The sequence below is a fragment of the Xiphophorus couchianus genome, chromosome 5 (assembly GCF_001444195.1).
Source record: "Xiphophorus couchianus chromosome 5, X_couchianus-1.0, whole genome shotgun sequence".
Lineage (NCBI taxonomy): Eukaryota > Metazoa > Chordata > Actinopteri > Cyprinodontiformes > Poeciliidae > Xiphophorus > Xiphophorus couchianus.
In genome coordinates this window covers 24,241,043-24,268,625 of record NC_040232.1, presented here as the reverse complement: position 1 = coordinate 24,268,625, position 27,583 = coordinate 24,241,043, and the positions used below count along the sequence as shown (strand labels likewise).

The 27,583-nt window shown below is 40.3% G+C and overlaps 1 protein-coding gene across 15 annotated transcripts in view; it reads left to right on the top strand.

Annotated features, from left to right (window-relative positions):
- The window catches only part of rims2a (regulating synaptic membrane exocytosis 2a), a 172,278-nt gene extending 144,695 nt beyond the window's left edge, over positions 1-27,583 (top strand). For 8 of the 15 annotated variants that reach the window (XM_028017535.1, XM_028017533.1, XM_028017534.1 and 5 more), the window contains 5 exons: positions 22,843-22,984; positions 23,100-23,212; positions 23,320-23,421; positions 24,484-24,623; positions 24,737-27,583. In XM_028017535.1, coding sequence (XP_027873336.1) covers positions 22,843-22,984; positions 23,100-23,212; positions 23,320-23,421; positions 24,484-24,623; positions 24,737-24,940 — 701 coding nt within the window. In that variant the 3' untranslated portion in view covers positions 24,941-27,583. Of the gene's footprint in view, positions 1-833; positions 1,001-1,486; positions 1,706-9,298; positions 9,544-18,351; positions 19,858-22,842; positions 22,985-23,099; positions 23,213-23,319; positions 23,422-24,483; positions 24,624-24,736 lie in introns of those variants that run through there. The other 7 variants (XM_028017528.1, XM_028017530.1, XM_028017529.1 and 4 more) reach the window with 3 other exon arrangements.

Here is a 27,583-nt window from a genome sequence, read left to right as displayed (position 1 = left end):
GATGTGATGAAACTAAAATGGAAATACGTAGATACAATGATTACTCTTATGTTTGGGGAAAGAAAAGGGTGACAGCAGAGCCTATTTTTGATGTCTTTATTTTTGGTGAGTACATCGCGATGAAAGGAACATTATGAAAAACATTGAAGTAACATTTCAATATGTAAAGCTTGGGCACAGATGGGAATAATTCACCGCTTCCATCAGGAGAAATGAACCAAATTACTGCGAGGAGTTTGCGGAAACTGAATAACTTGGCCAAAAATTCTCCAAAACGCAGAATAAATGTATGTAAACTTCTGATTTTGAAGAAAGTTTTTGAAATTCCCTATAACTATTGAAGCATTTAGCAAAGAGAAACCGTTTTGGTGATTCTAACTGACCTGAAACAGGAACAGTTCAGTGATTCAGTTAGTAGAAATGACTGGTTTACACTGCAAAGCATATTTGTATTCATTGTACATGTTTATTTATTAGACGTGTGCTGCATCATACTGAGTTTATTTTATCTCTCCACCTCAGTGGTCAGTAGGCGGAGCTAACAGCTGTAGACAAGCTGATTGGTGTAGCTGACAACTTAAATGTTAAGTTTTGTTTGAGCTACTGTTTGAAATGACTCCATGATTGACTGTAAATATGAAATAACTTAATATTCACCTAAATGACTCTGTTTTAACATATAACGGACTCATTGTTTATGTGTTAAATTACTGGCACTTTCCAATTATAATCTTTCTTTTTTTTTTGCTAATACTAGTCTGTCGTTTGCAAATGTTCGCCAAATGCCTTGCTTTAACAAAATACCTTTTATGATCTGTTTCCTTTGTGTGCAGCACTCAGGCAGAGACCCGCGGGGCTCTGACAACTTGTCAGCCAAGTCATCGGACAGCGATGTGAGCGACGTGTCCGCTGTGTCGAGAACCAGCAGCGCCTCTCGGTTCAGCAGCACGAGCTACATATCTGTCCAGTCAGAACGGCCGCAGGGAAACCGCAAGATCCGGTAAGCTCACGTCCGCGTTAGCAAGACGAAATCACTGTCCTGCTTTTATACCTTTGTAAAGTTGTTAATCGGGAATGGGAAGGTTTTTTGGGTTTTTTTCCTGTTGAACCTATTTGAACCCAAAAAGAGAAATTGACTCTTTTATACAGCGTTTATTCGTAGTTCTATGTTTTTAGGACACAAGAATCAAACTTCTTGAACTTTGCTTAGTCATGCTGTGGCGCAGTCTCTGACCCAAAAGTGTTACGAAATGACACCAAATCTTTTGATCTTGTCTCAAGTGCGACTGAAACCAAATTCATTTGCATGGTGTTTTGCTCTAAGCTTGCTCTTCCTTTTTTTTCTTTTTCTTCTTCTTCAATCATTTTGCTTATTTTATTGCACTGCATCTCTGGATCTCTTGTTGTTTTTACGTTGTTCATGCTATCTTTGATTTTCTTTCTGCTTTGCATGTGCTGTTGTCTTCGCATCTGTCTCCGTTTTCAGCCAGTTGCAATCGAGAAGGCGTTCACGGGAAGTGGATGAGCAGTTAGGAGAGGTGCAGGAGGAAGATGAGGCTGGAGACAGGGGAAGCGAGGAAAGAGTCAGGCAGGGTGAGAGAAAAGAGTCAGGCAGTAAGATAGACAGAGACCAGGAGCTTCTGGAGGATTTGATGGATAAAGAAGAGGACTTGCACCAAAGGAGTGCCTCAGACACTAACCTCAGGTAATACATGTGCAGTGGCCTAGTTAAAGATAGCTACTAACTTTAGTAAGCACCTGCAGCCCCTCTGGCCTACTAACGTCTCCATGTTCCTATAACTGTAAAGTGCTGCTCTCCACCCCTTACCCAACATGGTGACTGTGGCCCTGATATCCCTACTAATACTTTCAAAGTGGAGCAATGCCACTTGATAGAGAAAATGTGTGGCGAAGAAACAAATTCCCTTCCTGAAATCTTTGTTTCAGCAAGAGTATAAGTTATATAGGTTGCGTTCACACCAGTCCTGTTTAGTTTGCTTTAATCAGACTCTAGTTTGTTTGATTGGAAGGTCAGGTTGGTTTGGGGAGGTGTGAACGCACAATCAAACTCTGATGCGGACCTAAAAAATCTAGGTCTCAGTTCGGTTGAAGTGAACTCTGGTGCGGTTCAAGCCAAGAAGACCAGAGACTGCTCCAAAAGCAGGAAGCTTTTTTTACCCAGAATGCGCACTGCATTCTGGGTAAAAAAAGCTTCCTGCAACCAATACAACCAAAACAAGTCTATTCTTTACCAGCTATGTTTTTTGGCACCTCTAGTACAAATGTGGTTATAAAAATAAATATCAAATAAATGGATCAATTGTTGCTGTAGCATGATCCCATTAAAAAAAAAAAACAACCATCAATTTAAACATATTATAAGAATAATTGTTTGAAGCAAACAGTGAACTTATCTCTCATATTAACTGTATGCCATGGTTAAATTGGAAATTATGTATTACTAATATGTTTCTTAATACTCAGATCATTAAATGTTAAATATCCAATCAGTTAAGAGTGAATCCTAAATTAAAAAATTGTTTTGTTTTCCTCTGTGTGAATGTACTTAATGGTCTGATCTTTTTTTCTTGAACTTCTTGACCTGAGATTACGAACCTAAACACTGTTAACACATCTTTACTAGGAGTGCCAATAAATGTGACCATCACCGTATGATAGGATGGTTTATTATCTAAGTGTCAGCTGATGAGGTTATGGAGAGCAGATGGTAACATAGCAACTGGAGATGGGATCTGTGTCACTGAAAACAATCACGGTAAATAACAGGCAACAGAGAAGACCCAGATAAAGAAAACACAAAACCTAGCAGCAATAAACACCTACAAGACAAAAACAGCAAAGCTACTGATCCTTTAACTACTTTAATTAGTTATTTTATCTTAAAGTTTCTCAAATGTCATTCTTGAAACCAGTATTTATTTATTTATTTTTTAGTACCTCATATAGTTCACTTTTGCTAGGCAACACGTAAACGGCCTCAAATTATAATTCTAAATTTTGGTGGAAAAACGTGACGGACTTATTGCACTTTCACCTGGAACACGTGCAGAACCGAACAAAGCTATCGCTTTCATTTCAAACTGGTGCACAGAGATTAGGTTGTAACATGCTGAAATGAAATTTAAATTGGCACCGTTTTAGCGCGGCCACGAGAGAAAGAGACAGAGAGAAAGAGAGAGAGAGAGGCGATGTCTTCGGTTGCGAACGCTTTCGGAATAGCAATTGTGAAAAGTATGTCAGGAGGAAACGGATTCCGAATCCCAGAGCAGGAGAAAAGCTTAGCTTGCGCCGCTAATAAGACGCTTCACCATCAAATTAAATTCACAACAGGATCCAGGTTACTGCCTCACTCTCCGATATTAGAGCTGCCCCCTTGGTAGGAAGAGGAATCGCGCTGGGATTAATGCCATGTGCAGTTAACGTTACAGCAGGGCGTACAGTTGCTTCCATGAGCAAAACCGAAAGCATCTGCAGATGTGTAGATTGTTTCTGGATGTTGTTTTTTTTAGCTCTTCAGCAGGACGATTTGGTTTGCAGATTGAACAAAGAATATGAAGACTTGCTGTTCGTGCTGCTCTGTGTTTCAATGTTGCATCCATGTGTTGTCTGTCAGATTGCATTCATCACTTGATGTTTGTCTCTCTGCACCTTTTCTGCTCAGACTCACTCAACACGCCATGAACGGTTTACGTTAAAATGTTACTGAATGGATTCACTTTCAGAGAAGGAACTGGTTCTGACCTGATGACTCGTTCCACTGTGTGGTTAGTTTTTCCATGACAGCTGCTGTATAAAACCGGTGTGCCTACAGCGCCTCGCCAAAGTACTCCTACCCGTTAGACCTTTTCACATTTTGACACGTTGCAATTATTTTATGTGACATAAGCACAAAGCAGACCGTTATTTTGAAGTAAAAGAAAAAAGGGTCAGTGGTTTCCTGACATGTATTTTTGTATTCAGCCCTCCTCAGTCGAAGCTGCAGACCTGCCTTTCACTGCTGCAAGCCTTTAGAAGTCTGTCTCTTCCAGATGAAATTATTCCAATTCTTCACAAAATAGCTGAGATTCAACCAGACTGGATTGAGTGTGAACTGCAATTTTCATGTCTTACCACTGACTCCCAATTAGATTTGTGTCTGAACTTTGACTGGGTCAGTGACCCCTTACAAATGTGGGCAAAACTTTGTCAATATCCCGCTAATGTTAAAAAAACAAAAACTATTTCTATTTAATAGGAAACACAATTAAAATCACACATGAGTAATTTGTTTATCCAAAAAGTCAATATAAAAACATGCAGCTCTGTCATCTGCCAACCACTTCCTGTTGTCGTCTTCTTCGTGGTTTGAGCCAGTGGCAGCATCCAATTGTTGATCATGTGTGTTTCCTTGCTGTTTTGTGGAACAAACTCATTTTGATACGGTCAAAAAAACACCTCATCAACTTTTTATCGAAAAACAAGAACTTTTAAAAAAATTTCCATGGTTCCATTAAGCAGATTTATTGTAAATGTAAAGTTGCGCAGTTATAGGGTCAATGGAAATGCAGCTAATGTCACACCTACATAGGCTTACTTACCTTAGGTCAATATTCTGCTGAAAGTCAACTTCCACCTCAGTCTCCACTCTTTTGCATCTTCTAACAGGTTTTCTTCTAAGGTTGTCTTATATTTAGCTTCATGTATATTTCCATTCACTCTGATAAGCTTCTGTGTTTCTGCTGATGGAAAACATTCCCACAGCCTGCTGCTGGCCGGGATCACCGGCCTTGTCAGTTTTCAGTATCATGTATGTAGGTCACTTGGATGTGAATGGACTCCTTTTAGGTAACTTCTGATTGGATCGCTGTGGATTTTATTTAGGGGCATCTAATAAAGGGGTTTGCATAAAAATGCACACCACACCTTTCAGATTTTCCAGACTGCGACCTTTACATCACGAAGAAGCCAAATAAAACCCGTTTAGAACCGCGAATGTCACGTGACTTTTTGAAAAAGACAAGTTATAATTTTAGACGAACTTGATGTCATTTTTAAAGAAACACAATTTTTTTTGTAGTTTTAGGATTAAAAACACACAAAGATGCAATTTTGCAAAAAGAGGATGGAGTTATTTTCTTCTGTGGGACAGATTATGATGTAAAAAATAAATAAATAAATAGCACACAGATTCCAACGTGATGACAAGAAAATCAGATCTGAAATAATTTCTCCGGAACTTTTAGTTTCATGCGTCATGACCTGCTATAAGAGTTATAGAGCACTGAACGCTTCTGGGTTGAGATAAAAAGATTTATTCTCTGACTAAAACTTGGCTAAAATATATACAAATTGATCATCATTCAGCCCAAAATGATGATCAACTTTCATCAACCAAAAACCTTGTTTTGGTTCAGAGGAATCATAGGAAACATAGAATGAATACCAGTGTCTGTTTTATTATTTCATTTTCTTAAAAATAATGCATGTTGATAATTACGTTTACCCTTCTCAACAATCATATCAACATCTTTATTGATATTTCAGTGGTCAAACTTGCTTTATAATTACTAACCACTTGTTGCAAGGAAAGCCTCGTCCGTTTCAGTCGAATCTTTAACTTTCTGCACGGATCCTCAATCAGAACAAACATGTTTGTAAAAAAAAAAAAAAGAAAAATAATTTCAGCCTAAATATCCCAGTATGAATAATTCTGCTCTTCACTGAATCTAACTCGTCTCATACATCTACAGACCACCCTGAGCTCACCTCTGTGGACATCCTGCTGTTTTCATGCTCAGCCATCTGCTCGCTGTTTTGATATGACTCTTTGATACTTTTGCTCGTACCACGAGCTTTAACTTTTGTTCCGGCTAATTTCACGCAGATAAAACATAAATATCCTGCTCCTGTGTTCCCAGCTGTGGAAGCTGGGAACACTTTGAAAGCTAATAGCCGGGTCAAAATAATAATAATTGTTTTTTTAAAAATTGAAAAGCAATCACATGACATCCCAACGTGAAGCTAGCTTAGCGCTCTGCTGCCAGTGTCGAGGAAAAACCAGAAAAGCTCAGTCAGGTGGCGTAAAGATTGCCACAAGCTAGACTCTACATTTACTGATGACTCATAATTTGTGTATTAAGGTCACGTTGTGCGTCTTTTGCACATTAAACACGCCTGTTCTCTGTAATCAACTCTATTTGTTTTCAGACCAAGAGCTCTTCTTCCCCTGTAGAGAGAAACTAATGTGCGCCTGACGCTTCAAGCTAATGCCGTTTTCACTGTTTTTAAGACTAATGAATTGTCCCAGAAGCAGTTTTAAACCACATGTAAAATTCTAGCATTTCTTAGATTTAATAGATCATCTTAATAGTAATTTGTCTCTTATCTGAGGTAAAGAGGATGACTGCTTTGGGCTGTTTGGAACGACAAAAAAATCACGACAGACTTGCATTTTATGAGTCCAAAGGTGTTTAGAAAAACATAAATAAATGCCTTCCACAAATCACTTATTGTTGTTCACAGGACAAAAAAAAATAAATCACCTGTAAAAAGTTATCTTCAAACTGATATTTTTCTAATACAATTTTCATCTTTACATCTTAGAGCGAGATTTTCTAATGTGGGATTATTCATATTTATGTACAGCAGGCCGGTCTGACCGTAGAGAACAGAAATCATATGGCCACGCTTTGTTTGGCCGGGGAACATCTTGGCCTGGTGAGCAATCTGCATGATGAGGCACACACCGTTCTCTGGTGCCACAGTCCCACTTTTCTATGCAGACACACTTATACAGCGTGTGTGTGTGTCTGTGTGAGACTCTGGGCCGGAACCTGTTAGGAGACGGGTGAGACAGTAAAGAGACGAGGTTCTGCTGGAGCGGGCCGTTCTGTTTACTCAGGCGTCAAGTCCACAGTAACATCATGCATCAGTAATCTGGATGTTTACCAGTACTGTAATCTGTGTGTCTTTATTGTGAATTTTACTTTTGATGCATTAAAGGAAAGATTTTAAAAAAGTTTTTATACTTTAGCAACTTTTCGCATTTTCGCAAATCTGAAAAGTGTGGCTTGAATACCTATTTTTCCCGTTTACTCCAACAACTCTAAATTAGATTTGAATTGATCAATTCCCTTTCGAAGTTATCTGATTAGATTGACCAGAATCTAAAGCAATCTCGTTTTAAATTTACAAAGAAATGCTAAACAGATTATTTAAAAACAGAGTACGGTCCAAAATGTTTTAGCCTACATGAAAAAAAGACTAACATTGCACATGACTCTTAAAGGGGCAGTATCATGTAAAATTGACTTTTTTGAGCTTTACATCATAACGTTATTCCATAATCAAAAATTATACTTGGAGTGTTGCTTGGACTCTTTAAGAAATTCTTTTGTCTCCCATGGCAACCATTCAGCTGTGCAAAACATCTGGGTGGACAGAGCTCCACCTTCGAGGACAAAGCTCCTCCTGAGAAGCTGCAGTTTCAGAGCTACCGCCTCACAGAGGATCCCTCCCACACCACTCCCCCATTCAGCTCCTTCAGACTAGCCAGCAGCAATTAGCAAACACCTGATGGATCGGCTGAGCTCATTATACAGTCTGCTTCTCAGTCCAACACTGGTAAAAATGTCGTTAAAGGTTTAGTAGAGGAGCCATGTTGTGATGACTTTCTGAAGGCGGAGTTTCCGAAAGTTTTTAAAGAAACAGAGGCCCAATTTCAAGGCAAAGTCAATTTTGATATATGTAACATTTTTATAACAACTGACGGTAACAGCATCTTTATTATGCTATAAAATAGCGCTATGTGCCCAGAAATTACACAATACTGCCCCTTTATCATAACATCCCCCTAATGGAACATGGTGGTGGCAGCATCATGCTGTAGGGATTCATTCATCAAGGACTGAGAAGCTGGTCAGAGTTGAATTAATGGAGCAATCCTGCAATAAAACGTGCAAAAGAAATGAGACGGAGGATAATAATAATAATGTCATAAAAATATCACACACTTCAAGTTTCTGTTAGTTAAAAAATGTTCAACCAATGCATCACCTTCCTTTAACTTCACAGTATGCACTAGCTGGCGCTGGTCAATGAAATTAAACATCAATAAAATACATCAAAACTTGTGCTTTTCTTCTGCACTGTATTTGATAAATGAAAGAGGCAGCATTATTACTGTCATGTTTGTGAAGCAGCACATTTTTATGAAACAGACATCAAGCTGAGATGCTTGATGTCTGGTTTGAAGCTTCACTCCCACAATTCCCAATAAATATTTGAAACCTGACAGAACCAAAACTGATAGTGGAAGCATCGAATGAAACCATCGGTAGCACTGTGTGAGATGCTTTCAACAACACATTAGGTAATAAAAACAAGTAGAGTTTTATACTTAAAAAAAATAGAATAAAATAGTAAACATTTCAATCGCACTGAGATCACTTTGCAAATATCCAGTGGGTTTTTGAATCACTCAAACCAGCGAGGAGTTTAACCTTATAAACTTTATTGTATAGAAACCTCGACATCACGAGGCCTGATGTTTAAAAAACCACCGTCAGAAACAGGTAATAAAATCACTTCCTAGATGTTCAACAGCATGTCTCTCCATAAATTGTCTCCATAATCCCGTTACGTGACAGAGGTCAGTAATTAATTAATGAACGGTACCCTAGGGGAGTTACATGGACCTCATCCTATTAAGAGCACATGATCCAGAATGTAATTTGTCTCTTAAAGATAATTTTACTGGCAGAGCTAAAATAAGACTTTAATTTGGACTCTGGCCTACATTATTCCAAACGACAAGAGCAGCAAAATAGTTCAGCTGAGGAAAGGCAACTTGTCTTCTGTGCTCAGTGTTCGCTTTTCGGCCGCGATAGGTACGTTGTTCTACGTAAAAACAAAAGCATTGCGATTAAACCTGCCGATTCATTCATTTTGCAATAGACTTGCACTTTCAGATTCAGGTTTGGAAGCAGGAGACTCGGTCGTGGTTGGTTTTTTATTGCATGTAAAGTCAGTGGAATGTGCAACAGAGTCTCCTAAAATCCTTAACTATCCTGTAAGTCATGAATCTCTATACCTGAACTCTGTCCTTCTCTTCTTCTCACCCCACTCCTTGTCCCATCCTCCGCCCTTCCCACCTCCATCCTCTCCTCCCTTCGCCTCCCCTCACCTGTCCTTCCACATCTCCTCGTCTGTCCTCCGTTCTCATGTCCCTCCTTCTTTTGTCTTCGCCTTTACCTTCCCCCTCCCCCCCCGTTGCCGTGTCAATGGCGGTGGCTGACAGTGACTTTGCATCCAAAATGAAAAACAGGCAGATGGGCACATCCGGTGGGGTGAACATGACCAAGAGCACAAGCATCAGCGGTGACATGTGCAACCTGGAGAAGACGGACGGCAGTCAGTCGGACACGGCGGTCAGCACGGTAGGCACTGACGACAAGAAGAGGCGCTCCAGCATTGGTGCCAAAATGCAGGCCATGGTTGGCATGTCACGCAAGAGCCGGAGCACCTCGCAGCTCAGCCAAACAGGTAGGGAGCTGACTTCCACTAACCTTCCTGTCCGGTCGTACTGCTTTCTGTTTGCTTATTTGCGTGTCTTGTCTGTGATGAATCTTATTTACTCCTTTCTAAGTTCTTTTGTTTCCTCCACTTTTTCAATCCCAGGGCTTTGGTGCGATTAAGGACCGTAACGTCTAACCACTCCGTGTTTTACTTTCAAGGTTTCTCTCTTCCCTTCTAGGTGAATGTTGTCCTGGATGCGGTTCTCTTATTTTACAACGATAATCCTCTGATTTATTGAGCCTCTGCAGATCTGCTTTCCCTCTCCTTTATTCAGTGTTTTTTACTCTTTCCTAATAAAACCGCTTGTTGCTTTTCTTTCTTTTTAGCGCTTCTTTTTTGGGGGGGTGGGGAGGATTTTCAATGGTCAGTAGTGGAAAACATTTTGTAGTGCAACATGTGACTATATGCAGATTGTTGGTTCTTAGTTTCCATGTACATTTATGGATATGGGTGCTTAGATTTTTCTACAGAAATGCACGTTTTCTTAATCGGAATAGATGCAATGCCTTTTCTCTTCTTTTTTGCATGTCTGTTTTTAAAGGCCTTCAGCAATAATTTACAATAAATCAGTTACACCACCGGATGCTCCACTGAGGTTGATGTAAAGTCTCGCAGGTGGCGCGCAGGGATCCTTCTTAGTATTTATGCAGCTCATCTCCCGATGTGATTGCTGCGAAGAGCTAATGCCTCTCCACCGTGACAAGATTTTTGACAATTACTTCTACACAGTGGCGCATTTTATCCAGATTTACCAGAAAAGCATGATAGACGGATGGCGAGACAACTGTGTGCTCTCTGCACACAGTCGCCGTCCTTCCTGAGCTGTCCTCAGGAAGGATGAGCGAGACAGCAAGGCGCTGCGCTCACGTGGCACGGCGCTGTTCCCCGTCTCATGAAGTAAACGGCACACAGCCTCTGTGGGCAAGCAACTTGGTAATCTCGTTGGTTTTATTGTAGCGGTTTTCAAGTTTTCAAACGCGTTGTTTCCGACGAGCGGCGAAGAAACAGGGGAGGCTTTTGTTGTCGCCTGCTAACGGTACAGCAGCGGTCACCAGCAGGCCTCCGACGTTTGTGCGGCCAATACTTTTTACGAGGAGCTTTCAGATCCAACAAAACCGCACGTGGACACATTCTCCTCTCCCTGCAATATGAATGTCCCAGAGCTATCAATATTTCACTGGGTTCCTTCTCGGCGCACAGGACGGAGAGAGCGCATCTCAGTCCCTCAGAGTGACTGAGATCAGTTTTAACAGGAACATGTCCAGGTTGCCCTTCGCCCTACTTGTTCTGAGTGGCTCAGCTTCCACTTCATTGGTCCCTCAAAACATGGTGGATTTTTTTTTTTTTCCCCCCAGCAGTGTTTGCCGGTGAGGTTTGAGCAGTTCAGTGAGGCAGCATAAATCCAGCTTTCTCATACACAACTTAGTTTAATGGACGTGGTTCCCGGTGATCACCTGGAACAGCTAGTACGCGTTTTGAAGCTCTGGACTGTCTTTTTGATTTGCTTGTTTTTTTGTTTGTTTTTTTTTTCAGCTTTTTGTGAAAAAAACAACAACCTTGGGTTTGATGCTGATAGCAAATTTCTTGTTTGAAGCAGATAAAGCACATACTGTATTTATACATTTTAGGGTCATCTCCATCAGATACCAAGATTTGTTTCAATCGTTTTTGAATGATCTGTACCAAAGTTTTTAGTATTCCATTGAAACGATCCCCAGATATCCCATAATGCTGCAAGCTACAGACACATTTTATATGAAAATATATTTCTTTGTGTCTGAACTATTTAAACATCGTCAGCTTCCAAAACTAGTGGTCAAAGTTATTTTTTGCCAAAAGTGTTTCTGATTGTTTTTCTGTTGCCTAAATCATCTTTTGGAGAGGGGAGGAGAGATTTTGCCAATGTTTTAGGAAGATGATGACATGGAAAATAAAAACAGAACATGCAAGTAGTTTATCCAGCACTTGTGAACTTTGCAGTTTAGGTACTTTCTTTAAAAAAAAAGAGAGAAAATACCTAGCAGTTGTAAGACAAAATTGATCACAGAACAGGTCGAGGAACCTGTCACTCTGCCATATCAAGTTGTTGGAATATTTATGTTACATAGACGACACGATGCTACCTGACGGCTGGATAAAAAAGGTTAGCTGATGTTGTTCGGTGGTTGACAGTTTGGATGACTGACCTCATGGCCTGCTGGACAGAATCCAGCTGTGATGCTTTGCAGAGAGGAGGATGTCTGGTTATTCCAAGCACTTCAGATTTCTTTAGAGCTAATGACGTGATAATCCTTTATGTATGTAGTGCCGGTGGTAATAACTGGATTTGTGTCTGTGCTGTGAAAACTGCAGGTATCGAATCTTAAATTTTGGATACCGTTGTTGAAACGAAAGCTCTTCATCAATACAAAGTGGATACAATCATACAATACAATCAAGTGGATCCTGAGTCATTAAGCGGGTAAATTAATTCAACATAAAGCCATTTGTCCTTGCTCATTTACCTTGAATTTATTGCACAAAAAGAGCCAATAAAAATATAAGTTGAGTTGACATTTGAATGGACTTTACTATAAGGAACCATGTTAATGGAAAAATCTTTACTATGAAGCTATGAATAGAATTACTATTATTGTGTGAGGCTTTTTTGTTGTTGTGCAAACTACAGCATGAATAACTGGATGCTTTTCTGGCTTTGTTTTTGTTTGTTTTTTTGCAACTTGCGTTGGATTTTTAAATAGATTTTCAACACTTAGACTGATTTTAAAATGAGAGATTTTTTTTATATCACTTTATGAAAAACATTTTTAGTAGCATAATTGAAACAGCTGTCTGCAAAGAGATAATGTTTTTCCATACACAAACATAAGAAACGTTATTGCTCATTTCTAATTGCTTAGAAAGACTAAATCTCATTGGTAGGAAAAGTTAGGAACTTTGCAGTTCCTCATTGTCCCAGTTCTCGTTTGCTAACGCCACTGACAGTTTTGGACCTTTAAACTTGTATGTGAGGCTGTTTTTAGACGAGCAAAAAATAGCTGAACTCTGAGCGTCTGGCTGTGGTGATTTATGTTTAGTGTTGAGTTTGGTGCCATGTCAGCAGCTTCTCTGCTTGCTGAGGCTGCTGGTTGTTCTGCTTCAGAGCTGCAGCAGACGTGCAGATCTCCGGGTCCTGCATGACCACAACTCGGCAACATGATTTCACGCATCACCTTTGCGGTTTTAGATACAAGGTTGTTTATGCTGCTACTTCTTACCTCCCCCCCACCACCCCTATGCTTTTCTTTTATTGTCCATTCGTTTATTCACTTATAGTCTAACCTTGCTTTTGTGTATTTCACCTTTTAATTCCTTATCTGCTCCTGTCCTCGTTTCTTGACTATTAAATTAATTCACAGGAGAGTCGTTAATCAGGCTGAGCTCTCCAGTAAGCCACTTGTGTGTGATGGCCTAAATATGGTGGTGCGACGGAACATCTAGACGGACCAAAAGTATTCATACAGCCCGGTCGGTTTGGTACGCACATGGACCAAACAAATACAGCGTTGTTTTATACCTGAACACAGGCAGAATATTTCCGCAGGGAACCAAGTGGGCAATGCAGCGTTAGAGGACTCCCAGCTGCCATTAAACTCTGCTTACTGGCAACTTTTAGGGTTTTCATGCAGCATCAGTGGAGAAAGGAATGTGGGCCGAACCACATCCGCATGTCAGCGTACAAATTTTTGCAACAGCAATAAGGTCTGAAGTTTGCTTTGCACCCAGCTGATTGCTCACGTGAATCAATGTAAGGCTGTGCATAAACATCAAACGTTCTGTAGAAAAATCAGCTGCAGTCCAAATCCAGCTGCCTGCAGCAATCAACCAGTTATTGCTTATTATAAACAAAAATAAATAAATAAGACAGTCTATGGTCAGCTCTATCAGTGCCATGCCACTTTTTATTTGAATCTCTTGATTGAAGCAAACTGAAAATGTACAGAAACATGACTCGAAATTCAAAATAGATATGGAACTGTGATTTTTGCATATCTTTACTCCCTACCTAAACACGTGTATCCTGCAGGGGCCGGGAAGTAACGCTGCTTCCCTTGTGGTAGTTTCCCATTTTCCTTCTAGATTGAAATCAAACAGGTGTTGGAAAATACTGAATAGATTCTGTTGAATCATTCAAGTTTAATTATTAAAGTGTAATAAACCACTACAGTGTCAGGATCTGTTTACCGTTGTTTTCCACGCTTGGTTTCAGGTATTAATGTTTCCAAAGTGCTTAGCGCTTTAGCTAAACACATGAGCTAAAGCTAACTTTGAAAACATTAAGCGCACTTAGCTACCCCTAAATAAATTTTCAGGATAAATTTTCTCAACATGTTTGATACCCACCATGCATTAGTTTCCACTAAATATCATGTTGGTATGGGGCTTTATGCTTTATCGTAGCTTTCGTTAGCGGTGCCCACTACTGCATATTGTATTTGTACAGTTGTAAGATGAACTTAGGTGACCCGGACCACAAATTCCTCGTCATTTACTTCTTAATATAAGCATCATATTAACATTCAATCGTGGTGATTGAAGCCGCCTTCATTGCTGTGTGTTACACAAAATATAGTAACTCCATCTTTCTAATTTAGCCTTTTTAAAAGTTAGATTCTGTGTTTTTGATACACAGACAGGTTGTGCACATTAACCTTTGGATCGCTGTTTGGTCCTTTCTTCTCGTCTGTCACTAATAGTGAAAAAACAAGTTTTTGACTTTTTCCTAAAAGTTATTATGATACACTGTCCTTTCTGGGTTCATCCAAGCACAGCTATTAATGCCATATCCACACTACAACTGTATGGTCTTCAGCTTCTCTAAATGAATTACCACATTCAAATTAGCTAATACAATTAAAACGTGCACAATACATCTTGCATTCAAATGCGACACGTTTCCTTTTTTCCCCAAAATCTACAAATAAACTTCCAGGCTGCATTTTTAGATATTTTTTTTAGCTGCTGCTAAAAATACAGTATGGACTACCTCTTTGGACTGTGGCGAAGACGTCAGGAGCTCTGATGTCACAGAGGAAGTCTGATGAGACATCCAGTAGAAAAATACCGTGGTGAGGTTAATCATAAGCCATGAGGTTGACGCTTCCGCTTCCCACGAAACTGGTTAAGATACGTTTCCTCTTTTCTTTTTCTTTTTCTTTATAAGCTGTCGTGTTATGGTGACGACGTGTTTTCTCATGAAAGATATCAGCTGGCTTGATGTCAGCGGTTTGTATCATATTTTTCTTTGTCGTTTCCTAAGGTTAAGCAGTACTCAGATCCCATGTCATTCCCCTGTGAGCTCTCCATCTGTTAGAATTTCAGTATGTGTTACTGTGAGAGGAGCAAGGCAGCCAAGAGCCGGTCCGTTCCAACATCTTCTGAAGTTAACACCCAAATGTCTGTTTTACCTCAGAACATCCGCTGAAGGTCTGAATGTTCTCAGCTGAGAGAAAAGCCAGAGAATAACCTAGTTTATGACAAGCCTGCTCAACTTGAGCTGCAAGTTACTGCAAAGCTCTTACAAGTCTATTACTTTCAAATTAATTCCCTTGGGTAGAAGATTCCCATACAAGTTATGACTATTAGAGATCCAACGATGGCGCACAATCTCCAGTTTTTGTAACTCTTTTGCCTTTTTTTTTCTCTCTAAAAGTGGAAGATATAAGAAAAGTATTAAATGTTTTAAACATGAGGGCATTGGTAAATCAAAACTTGGCATTTGGAGAAAAAATGAGGTCGCACAGTTTGGGAGAGAGCAGGAAATAGGTTTATCCTATGGTTGTGGTAGCTAGTGCAGTTAGCACATCAACAATGTGGCTAGAATTCCTAAAGTCTGAGAGTATTTTAGAAATGCTAGCTAAGATTACCTAACATTTACAAAAGGATGCTAACACATCCAGATATTGCCTGTTCCATTACAGACACAGGTTGAAAGCTCAAAAGGACAAAAACAGAGATGTACACTTTAGCTGTATTTCAGTTAGCCTTCCTGTTAGCTTCATAAAGTCTCGCTCTCTCACAGACTGTATAAACCCCAGTCATAACTCAACATATAATTTAAAAAGAGTTTCCTTTTAAATTATTTCTTAGATTTCTGTGCTTCCTTTGACTGTTTTTTTTCCAACACCACTTTGTACTGGTTGTACTTTAGGTTTCGCGTCTTCGCTGGTTTATAATCTGTCCGGCTTATTGTTGAACAAACTGAAAGTCATTTTATTCTTGACAATTTCTCGATGCAACTCCATTGATGCAGCATCTTGTTAAGCAGCGAAGATTTTAATCATCCTAATAATGGACGTACATGAGTGTGTCTTTGCTACACCAGTTCTACTACGTAATACTACCAGAATTTTGACCTATAATACGTCAGTTTGACTTTACTATGTGCTGAGGGGACTGCTAATTATAGCGTCGTCTGTAACGTAGCTCTGCGCCTTATTTGGTTACCGAATTTCGTTCCCGTACTAATTGTCATCATATCTGAGTTAGACGAAGCCGGGGAAACTGCATCTCCAGACTGCAGGACTGGTCTGCATCATGAGCACCACAAAGAATGTAAACTGAGAGAAGAGAGCGCTTCACAACTCTGCGCGCTCACTCTTGGGTATCCTGGTTTATGGGCGCCTAAGTGCTCTTTTGTGTTTGTTTGCCTCGGCTCTCACATGTGAATCCCGAAGTCACAGCCCTCCTCCCTCCATGCCCCCCATTACGCTGTGTTTACACCGCTGGAGGGCTTCTCTGATGCTTGACCTGGCTTGGCCTCATCACTTAGGAATGCCTCTAAAGTTCTTAGACTGTGAGTGCTACTATCTTCCAGGCAGAGTACGCCTATGACTTCTGGGATATTAGAGTATTTTGTTCTTGTTTAAAAAAAAAACAATTGTTCAGATTTTTTCAATTCTTGTCTTCTGATGCGCATGTGATGTCCAGCTGCGTGCTCCCTGTCGCAGCGGCTTATTATGGAGTTTGAAGTGAGACCGAGTTTGATTATCTTCAAAGGATAAGAAGTTTATTTTTGCAGCAACACGCATCAGATCTTCTGACTACGACAGTAGTAGACTAAAGTTCGGCGTTTTTGAATTCCGCCTGAAGCGGAGCGGCGAACACAACTGAACGCTCTGTGTTTGTTTGAAATCGTTCAATCTTTTGCTGACGGTGATGTTTTTTGCTAATTGTGTTCTGTAGGACATAGGAATTAGCACCTCGCTTGTGGCTGTTGAAGCGAAAAGCAAATCTTCAGTCTCAGTGATAAATGGATTCACAAAGACAACAACTCAAATTATAATCCTTACATGTTCAGCTCTGCGCACCAGGTGAAGTGACAGCAATGGGAGGAATAAAAGGTGTCTCTCTGTGGTGGGTGAAAAAGGAAGAATAAACTGTGTCAAAGATACAAAAGATGAAGTTGGCAGCACGTGCCGACTGGGTTTGCAGGAAGGAGAGGGCACGTGCGCCTCGATACACGAGCCTTGGCTGAGATAGAGGCAAGGAGAGGAGAGCTACCTTCGCTCTGTTCTATTTTGGTTTTCGCTCGGGATGAAGAGCCAAGCTGAGCACCATCCTCTAAATAAGTGATGGGAGAGGATGTGGATGCTTTTCTTTGGCGTTGGGAGGATTTTATGCCGTGATCCCCGCTGCCTCGTTGCACCGAGCAGCCTAATTTAGCAGCACAGTGCACTGAAAAGTGTGTTACTAAAGGAACAGATCCGCAAGAATGCTTCACAAGTAAGATATTTAAGATTTAGACGTAATTATTTTTGCCTCTCATTTGTCATTCTAGCAAGGAGTAAAATGTGTTACAGCCAGTGGTAAAAATGTTAGGATGGTGAAGTCAAGTCCAGCAACAAAAATGTTCAAAGTGCTTCACATGATGGTGTTCCATACATCTCATATACTCAGCTTTAAACTGAACATTTACTGCCTTTATTGTTTATTTCAAAAGGCAAAGTGCAGTTTGTCAGGCCTATTTGATGTAAACAATGGCAGATTTGACCTTTCAAGTTAACCTGCACAAACAGAAATCAATATGTTATGTTAGAAAGCATATAAACAGAAAAAAAAAATTACAAAAACAAGCTAGCAGAAAAATAACTAAACAAACCATTTTAATCAATATATGCATTATTTTAGTGTTTAAATTATAATTTTTTTAATGTCTAATTTGATATATCTCATCTTATCATAAATCATTTAAAAAAATACATAAGAAACTTTTGACTCAGCTGAAAACCGACATTCATTTAAGGCCGGTTCTGAAAAACGCTCACCCTTAAAGCTGACCCACCTGCAGATAATGTCACTGTTCAGTTTCCCCTCTGGCTCTAGAAGGCTTTCTGCTCTTGCTGACCTAGATGGAATCTGCAAATGGACTCCATGCAGTATGCAGCTTCTCCGTGGAAGTAGGCTGCAGTGTTTCACACAGAGGAGCAACTTTATTCTGAGCAGTAGTGCCGCCGGGAGCACAAATCTGCACTTATTCTGTCTGATAGTAGAACAGTTTCCTGTTTGGGATTTTTGAAGCAGTGAGAACTGGAGGCGGACAAGTTGATCCAAAATATTGATAATATTAATGCCAATTCTGTATCTGTACTGGATCAATATTAGTGTGCTAAGACTGATACATTAGTTTCAAGTTCCATCTTGAATTTTTATGTTATTTTTTAATTCAGGTTTTTTTTTTGTTTTTTTTTTAGGTTTCTCAACTCTACCTCAAAAAAACCTTCTGATTTGCTCTCAAAATTGCTCTTTGTTTAGGTAAATTCTACACAAATCATGTTAATACGTTATTGATGCATTTTGTAGATGCCTATAAAATTTCTCCAACTTATATCCTCGGTGTGAACAGAAGAATTTAAAGAAAAAAAACACAAAAAACCCTAAAGATCAGAAGTTTGATGACATATCAAACTTAAATAAAAAAGTATCGGTATTAGTATCGGTGATACAGGCCCTTTAGTTACTTTATATTGGATCGATACCTAAATATAGAGTGTTGCACACCTCTATTGAGGACAGTTAATGTTTCATTTGCAGTCATTCTCCACATTCAGCACTGATCCATGATCTCGACTGTTTAATACAGACTGCATCAGTATCTCTGGCCCAGACGGAAACAGAAGAAAACTCAAATATTTTGACTTATTTTGATTTATTGGCGAACAGCTGAATAAACCAATTACATCTAACGTAGCCTCTTTGCAAAAGACGATTCCCAAACTCCTTCAAGACGAATACATCAACTTTATACGCCTCTCGACTTGTTGTCCAGAGCGATTGTGACAGCAGAGAAAGCAAAGTGACTTTCTCTGAAAACAAAACACAGCTGTGACGATGTTATTAGGGAAGAGAGCAGGGGGTCGGGGGAAGCAGCGGCAGCCACGTGAACTCAGAGTGACTGCCAGGTGGCTGTGAGAGATGCTGGCAGACCTAATGACAGCTTGTTTTCACTGGCCTCCGCGGATAGGACAGGGACGGAGCGGGGATAATGGGTCAGAACGGGGAGAAAAGGTAAATGGCAGTAATGTTCTGCTCAGACGAAACAAACCAGCCAGGCTGTGGGGGAGAAGGTGGGGGAAATAAGCGAAAAAATACAAGAGGAGGAGGAGGAGGAAGAGGGGGGCTCAGTATCTCCGGGTAGAGCTTGTTCATCTGCAGACCAAGCAGAGGTGCGGCTGAGCAGCCCCGCGCTCTGATTGGTGAGGCGAGACACTGCTCCATCCCTCCCTCCTCCTCCTCCATTACCCCCACCCCCAGCTGAAGAAAGAGGTGCAGCAGCAGCAGCAGCGTCAGACCCAGACGGCACAAGACTCCAATCCAGACGCAGCGATTTTTTTTCTTTCCCCGCAGCATCTTCCCTAGGATGAAATCTCCAGAGTGTCTGCGGACAGGCTTTGTGTTTTTCATCACTGCTACCCAGCTCTGAATAACCGCATCTCCATCTGCAACCGGGCTTATAGATTTTTTTTTTTCTGTAGATAAGCGTTTTTTGTTTGTTTTGTTTCCTTTAAAATTAACCATCCTAAAAGGAAAGGACAGCCGAGATCTTAAAAAAACAAACATCCGTTGGCTTGCGCTGAAGAGGAAGACTCCGGGTCACCATGGGCAGGCAGGGGAACGACGCCTCAGCCGCGGCTCCAGGGATGCGCATCCAGTGCTCCCAGAGCAAGATGAGCCTGTCTGCGTCGTTCGAGGCGCTGGCCGTCTATTTCCCCTGCATGAACTCCTTCGATGAGGAAGATGGAGGTAAGACGACATCCGGGGAAATGTCACGCGCGTTCAGCTTCTGCTGGCTTTGGGGTTGGTGGCGCTGAGCGAGCAGCCGGGAAAGATGCACCGATTTTAAAATTTTTATTCCGGTTGGGAATTACGGCAGATTGAAAGACGGAAATTCAGTTATCCTTGGTTTCGGTTATCATTGGTTGATAATGAAGTGATGTTTATTTTTTTCTACTGACACCAGTAACAAAGATGATCTTATTAAAAAAAAAAAAAAAAACAAGAAGAAGAAGAAGCCTGACTTTGTGGGTTTGAGGATTATTTTCTGTGTTTTGCTTAGGTCAGGACCCTTGAAACGTTGTGACATTGTGCCTCAAATTATTGATTTAATTGTTGATCATTTGATCAACACTCGAAACTAAAATTTACCCCAACAGTATTCGGAAGTAACATTTGCTATTTATCAATTTTGAACAAACTCCGACTGTCTGAATGCTGCCTCTTGCCTCATTCTGACTGTAATTTGCAGAAATGATGCGCTTGGTTTGAAATGTTGTGGTTTTGAGGTTCATTGATGAGATCCGTCTCGTCACTGATTGGCAGAGGAGGTTCGCTGCAGACGTCAGAGACAAACCTTTGTCGCTGCATCTCCTATTGAAACTTTGTGAAGAGCAGGAAGAGGAGGCCGGCTCAACAGCTGAGCTTTCAAGGCTGAAGAGGTTCATTACTGCAAAGTGTGTGTTTGCACAAAAGACCAAGAATCTTCTAGACACGTGACAACTACACACACTGGCAGAATATGACAGTGTGTTACAGAGAAAGCATTAAAATAAATTATTTATGAGCAATTTGTGTCCTTCCAGGGTCAACGCTGTTGGATTGTTTTCCTCATTTTGAAGTCATGTGACTGCATGAATAAAGGTTTCACCATTCACATCCTGTAAATCATCTGACTCCAGGAAGAATAAAGGAAGTCGTACACCTGAAGATGCCATGACAACAAGAGGCGCACCGATCAATCGGCCAGAGATTGGAATCAGTCCGTTTACTTTTTCCTCACTGGAGGTTGTTTAGCAGATCCAGCACTGAAACATTTTTATTACAGGCATCAAAACCAACAACTTCCACAATTTCTTGATAATAAACATAAAAAGTACAGACACAACAAAGCTAATTAAACTTCTTTGAGTTTAATAAATATCAGATAACGGTTAGGTGTCATACTCATACACCCTAACCTGGATAAATGTGGAGAATTTTTTAATGAGTTACTTTTGGATTCAAAACTATTTCCTCAATCAGAAAAAAACTAAATAAAACTCTGGCACTTTATTTTTCTTTAATGTGCTATAGTCCTTACAAAAATGGATGTGGTCAAACTTGCCCATCAAAGATCACCTGACATTGGTATCAGCCATGAAAAACCTTGATTGGTGCATCTTTAGAGATGTCGTCTTGTTTTGCTTTTATGAAAATAAATAAGGCTTTTGGGTGGATAGAGAACACAGAAAGACGTGGAAGTAGCAATTAATTAGCATCACAGTTGAACACAGGTCTCGGTATATTGTAAAAAGAAACATGGATCTGTGCCGGAGTTCATCTGTTTCTGCTACCTGCCTCATCGGCGTACCATACTGACAGGTTTTCAAATATGGAAATGTGAAGGTGACTTTTTTTTTTTTGAACAGGTGATAAATAACTATATTTGTGAGTGGGTGTTAGGTCACATCGGCCTGTGTGGTAGGAACCTTTCTTTGTGTGTTCAGGTGTTTCCACCCGGAAGGGAGAAACGGTTTTTGGTTGCAGAAGTAACTAGGGGTTGTCAAGACGCTGAGCATTTGGAAACGTGTTTGGCTTCAAGTGGACACTGACGAGATATAAAGAAAATAAATAGATGACCTGCATAATGAGCAATGGCGGCTCACTTTAAATGACAAGGCAGTTTTCAGTGAGTCAACAGGTGTATCACCTCAGTGCCTTAAAGGGGCAGTGCTATGTGTTTTCCAGGCACATATCACCATTTTATAGCACAATTATTTGTAACTAGGTTACCTTCAGCTGTAACATCCCATGTATATTAAAAGAAATTTGACTTCATAATTTAACATCTTGAAATTGGGCCTTTGTCTCTTTAAAAACTCCTGCTTTTTCTGAAACTCCACCTTCAGGAAGTCATCACAACATGGCTCCTCTATTAACCCTTTAACAACATTTTTACCAGCGTGTCACTCAGAGGTAGCTCGTATAATGAGCTCAGCTGATTGCAGCTGGCTAGTCTGGAGGAGCTGAGTGGGGGAGTCGCAGCGAGGCAGGAGCCTTTGAACTTCGAAGCTGTGGCTTAAAGGCGGAGCTAGGTCCAACCAGGCGTCTTGCACAGCTGAATGGTTGCCAAGGCAAATTAAACAATTTCTCAAACATGCATGAAAGAAAGATTATAACATGATATAAAGCTCAAAAAAGTTGATTTTACATAATACTGCCACTTAAAAGCATTAGCTTTGCCTATGCAATAAGAATCGGTCAAGTGATGAGAGCGATAGTTTGTGTAGGTATGAGCACTGCAGTAACCATGTGATCTTGGACTGTGGATGAGCAGAAGCAGGTTTGATGGGGGGGGAAGGCAGTCAGCTGTCTTCTTGGATCAGTTTGAAGGGTTGAACTGGGAAGCATGGAGGATGGCAGCGGATTATGAACCCACTGCGGTTCCTGTGGCAGTTGGAAGTACAAACTGTACTTGATAATCTGCTTGGCATGATATCCACACAGCGCCACCGGCGTACGGAGATTTATAAATCGGAATTCTTATACGTTTGTGACATGATCTCAAAACCATCACTCGTGTGCTGGCATTAAGCAAGACTCCAGACAAGGTTCTCTCTTATGAATAAAAACAAGCACAAGGCTTTTCAGCAACCGTCCACGTGAATAAAGCCTGACTCGATTCGCCGTCATGAATTCATCTCCCTCTCTCTGTTTCTCTTCTCCTGTCTCTTGTTGCGACTGTGTGTGCAGAAGCAGGAGGTAAGAAGCTGCGGAGCACCGTCCAGAGGAGCACGGAGACGGGGCTGGCGGTGGAGATGAGGAGCAGGATGACTCGGCAGGCCAGTCGGGAGTCCACAGACGGCAGCATGAACAGCTACAGCTCAGAGGGAAAGTAAGAGGACAGACAGACAGACAGACGGCTGCAGTCGTTGCATGATCAGTTCAGACTGAAACTGTGAAGTGGTACCTGACCTAACGCCGTCTTCAATCTGATCTCTGGCTTTCAGCCTCATCTTCCCCGGAGTGAGGCTCTCCTCAGACGCTCAGTTCAGCGACTTCCTGGATGGTCTCGGACCCGCCCAGCTGGTTGGACGGCAGACTTTGGCCACTCCGCCAATGGGTGAGAAGAAACTTGTGACGTTTTGTTTTTATAATAAAAGGAAACTAGTGATAATAAAGCTTTTGGCTTTTTTTTTTAAATATCTTGTTCTTGTTCCTGTTTTTTAGGGGACATCCAAATAGGCATGGTGGAGAAAAAAGGAGCCCTAGAGGTTGAGGTCATCAGAGCCCGGGGCCTTGTGGGTAAACCAGGATCCAAGGCACTGCCAGGTAGTTCATGTTCTCAGACAGACCAAACGTAACTAACTGTATCATTACATATTCAAAATCAGAAAGAGGATTATTAAATAATTTGTCAACTGTTCCAATGATAATGTGATATTTACCAAAACATCTTGTAAGTACTTAACTGCTTCACCTGAACTGAACTGAGTTGAATCCTCAGTTCAGGTTTCAAATGTAAAGTGTTCATCATGCATTTTATTGAATATGTAAAAATTAAAGTTGGCCGCCGAGGCTGGCTTCCTGCTGTTCACGTCAACCAATCAGATGTTGGCGTCTGTATGACGACACACTGTCTCAGTTAAATGACCGGAGCACAGGAACCATCAGAGCCTAAAGTTAATTGTGTTTGGAATAATGAATTCTGGTTTGAACTAACGGACTTCAGATTTTCTTATTGTGTTTTTAATAAACAATTGGTACATTCAATGAATGTGTTTAATGTTATTTGATTTATAAAAACTATAAATGAAGGTTTCTTTTTAGCGGTGGAACTTACATAAAGTGGCGGAACTTTATGTAAATGCAGGGTCTGTAATTAATTAATCAATTGCAATTAATTGCATTTAGATCAAAAACCAAATATTTTGGTTTGCAGCACTTCGCATCATCAGATTGGTGCAAAGTGCTGCTATAGGTAATCAGCTTTCCAGAGGTCCAGGAACTCCTGATTGTTCATGAAACGTCTTTAGTAAATTCTTAACTGTGGACACTGACGTTAGCGTTTCTGTGCAGCTGCTACATGTTTAGCATTGAGATGCTATTTTAGGCTTGAATAGCTTTGCTAATAGGCTAACTCCTTTTAGCACAACTTGAACACAACAATAGTCTTTTCCAGCGTCCCATCAGATGTTTTTCTGAAGCAATAATCGACTCCCATGAGCCAAGAGAACAAGCTAGTTTCAGCTAGCAGCTAGCTAGGCCCTAGTCTGTTTTTGCTTTTTGGGGGAAGGAGGTTAACCCACTGCATTGTAGCATTTGGGATTCTTAATACACAACAAGCAGCGTGTCAAAACTGTAACTCACCGTTCTCTCTTTTGTCAATTCCAGCACCATATGTAAAGGTCTACCTTTTGGAAAACGGAGCCTGCATAGCCAAAAAGAAAACAAAAGTAGCAAGAAAAACTCTGGACCCTCTCTACCAGCAGCAACTGCCGTTTGAGGAGAGTCCAGGAGGGAAAGTTTTACAGGTGACAAAATGACTCTTTTGACTGGTCACCTTCTCGTTTGTTCAAGATGTTTAGCATTTTCATCAATTGTTGCGTTTTTTTAAATTTATTACATTTTTTACATGTTTTTTCAGGTCATTGTCTGGGGCGACTATGGCCGCATGGACCACAAATCCTTCATGGGAGCAGTCCAGATCCTGCTGGACGACCTGGACCTGTCCAACATGGTGATCGGCTGGTACAAGCTCTTCCCTCCTTCCTCGCTAGTGGACCCCACGCTGGCCCCGCTGACGAGAAGAGCTTCCCAATCCTCGCTGGACAGCTTCTCGCGATCGTAGCAGCGTTGCGGACCTAACAGCGTCGTTGTAGCAGCAGCAGCCGGTGTTGCGATTTGCAGGTCACGAGGCCCCACCCCGGTCACACTGCATGCTTGATGTTGTGTCTTTTGAGCCTGTTTCTAGGGGCGCAAAAAAAAACAACAACAAAAAAAACAACACAAAAGAATTAATAAAACGTGATCCTTTGTTTTAAGCAAAAACGTTGCGCACATTGTGCACGTGGCGAAGCGCGTTTGCAAGCACCCAGCGGCAGGGAATTGCCAGGTGTTGTTTGTCATTCGGAGGAAGCCGAGACGAACTCCTTAGCACGAGGAACTCATCGTTTCCGGCTTTTTCTTCCAATTCGAAGCCATGGGGAGGGGCCGACACCGGGAACCACTAAATGAGTTCCGGCAGAGGCCCCTTTTTAGAATGAAAAAAAAAAAAAAATCAATGTTATGTTGATTTTTAACATTTTTTCCTGTCTTTTTTTTATTTTATTTTTATGTCTGTGTACTTTTATCTGAATGGGGGTGAAGGGGTGACGGTGTTTCTAACCAGATGCTTGGTCACACCATGCCAACAAACCTAGCGACATAAATGCAGTTGTGGAGACCAACACTTTCAAAGAAGGGGAGGGTGTGTGTGTGTGTGTGTGTGTGTGTCTATCTTCCTACATGCAAGACAAATGCATTGCATCCTCTGGGTTTATGTGCTGATCCATCTTTGCTGGTAAATCACCAGTTAATCAGGGGCAATACTGAAGTGGCCACCCACCAACACTCCAGAATACACAGTAGCAATCCCAACCCCATGGAAAAACAAACACAAAAAACAAAGTACGACCTTTTATTTTCCTCCTTTGTTGATATACCGTATGAAAAATCGAACTATAATTTTTTTATTTTTTTTTTATTTACCCCTTTTCAGTTCATTTGCATGGGCACAAACTCTTAGCTGAATTTAAAAAGAAAAGTATATATATATTTATTTTCTTGAGGCTGTAACATGCAAAAACAAAAAAACAGAAGAAAAAACAGCTGAAGAAAACTAAATGAAACAAATCAGCCATTTTCAACGATTTCTATTATTTTTAAAGAAATATTTCACTAGTGCATGGTTTTCAAGGGGAGCGAATGCAACATTGTGACAAAAAAAAAAAAAAAGACGTTAGTTTATCATTCTTTAGGTCATTCATGGGTGTTTTGTTTTCAGACAGTCAGATAAGGGAACTTTAAAAAAAAAACAAAAAAACAACATTTGGAGTTATTTAAGAAAAAAGTGACAATGAAAATAAATGTTATTTATTTCATTGTAAAATGCTCCAGCCTTATAAAGAAACATTATGTGCAAATTGTACATTTTTCTTTTTCTTCCTGGTCCCAGGGTACTTCTCTTTGTAGTATTCACTGCTACCACCACTTAGTTCCCTGATATGGTCCTAATTTTAGGACTCAGTTACTTTACAGTTCTGCATTGTTTTTAATACCTTTTCTTTTTTTTCTTATTTTGTTTTGAATTGAATTTGATTTCACAAGCATGTTGAAAAGGATTTTCTGCAACATGTCTTGGGCACACCTTACAGTAACTCAGCATGTTTTGATAAAGACGATATTTGGACTTTTTTGCAGATTCTTGTACAGTGCATGTGAACTTTATTACTTTTCTCCCTCGAAATTAATTGAGCAGCAAATTAGACGTTGGTCTTCCACGGCCAGTTATCGAGGTCTAAAACAAGATAAGAGAAAAGAAGAAGAAGAAGAAGAAAAAAACAAAAACAAAAAAACATTCCATCCCCAAAGTCATATTTTCTTTCAGAATTTTTGAGGGAAAACAGACAAAACAAAAGAAAGAGAAAAAAAAGTTTTATATTTTATCAAAGCAGGCAAAATAAATGTGATTTCCACGTATATTTATTTCGACGCTGTCGTCGACAAACATGCAAAAACGATCCTTTTTGGTGCACCGAGGCACCCGTAGCGTCATTAAGGGGCCGCGGCGGCGCAGCGGGAGGCTGTGGTTCGGTTTTACAAACACTCTTAGTGAAGACGAGCAAATCACAAGTTTAAATAACAATGGGGGATATTGCCACAGAAATCGTTGTTTGTTTTTTTTTTCTTTATTGGTTTTTTTGAATGAAAATGATATTAATTTACTATATTTTTGTTAATTTCATTTTAAAGCCAAGACCAGTTTATTTTTTATTTTCTATTTTTAGTAATTACCAATACTTCCCGTGTCCGGGAGGCATACGAGTCTTACAGTCGCAGTATGTCTGAATGAAATGGAACTGAGGCATCGTTCCTTTCTCCACATGAGAAAAATCATTTAAAAAAAAAAAAAGATGCATTTTAATATCTAAAAATCAACTTCGTCCCTGTAACAGAATACAGTATATATTTTGAATTTACTGCTCACTGTACATACCTTTAGATGTCAGAATTTGAATAGACCATAAGCAGATACCTATGTTCTCTATTTGGAGCAGGAAAAATGCCTCAGGATGACAAAGACATATGTTGTTTCTTTTTGAATGCCTTTTTGATTTCCTCTTTTTTGGTGCAATGTGTTAATGCCAAGGCTATGTCTTGGTGAAGTATGGTTGAGTACAGAGATTTATGTAAGTTATTTTTCAAATTAAAAATAAAAGAAATTGATATTACA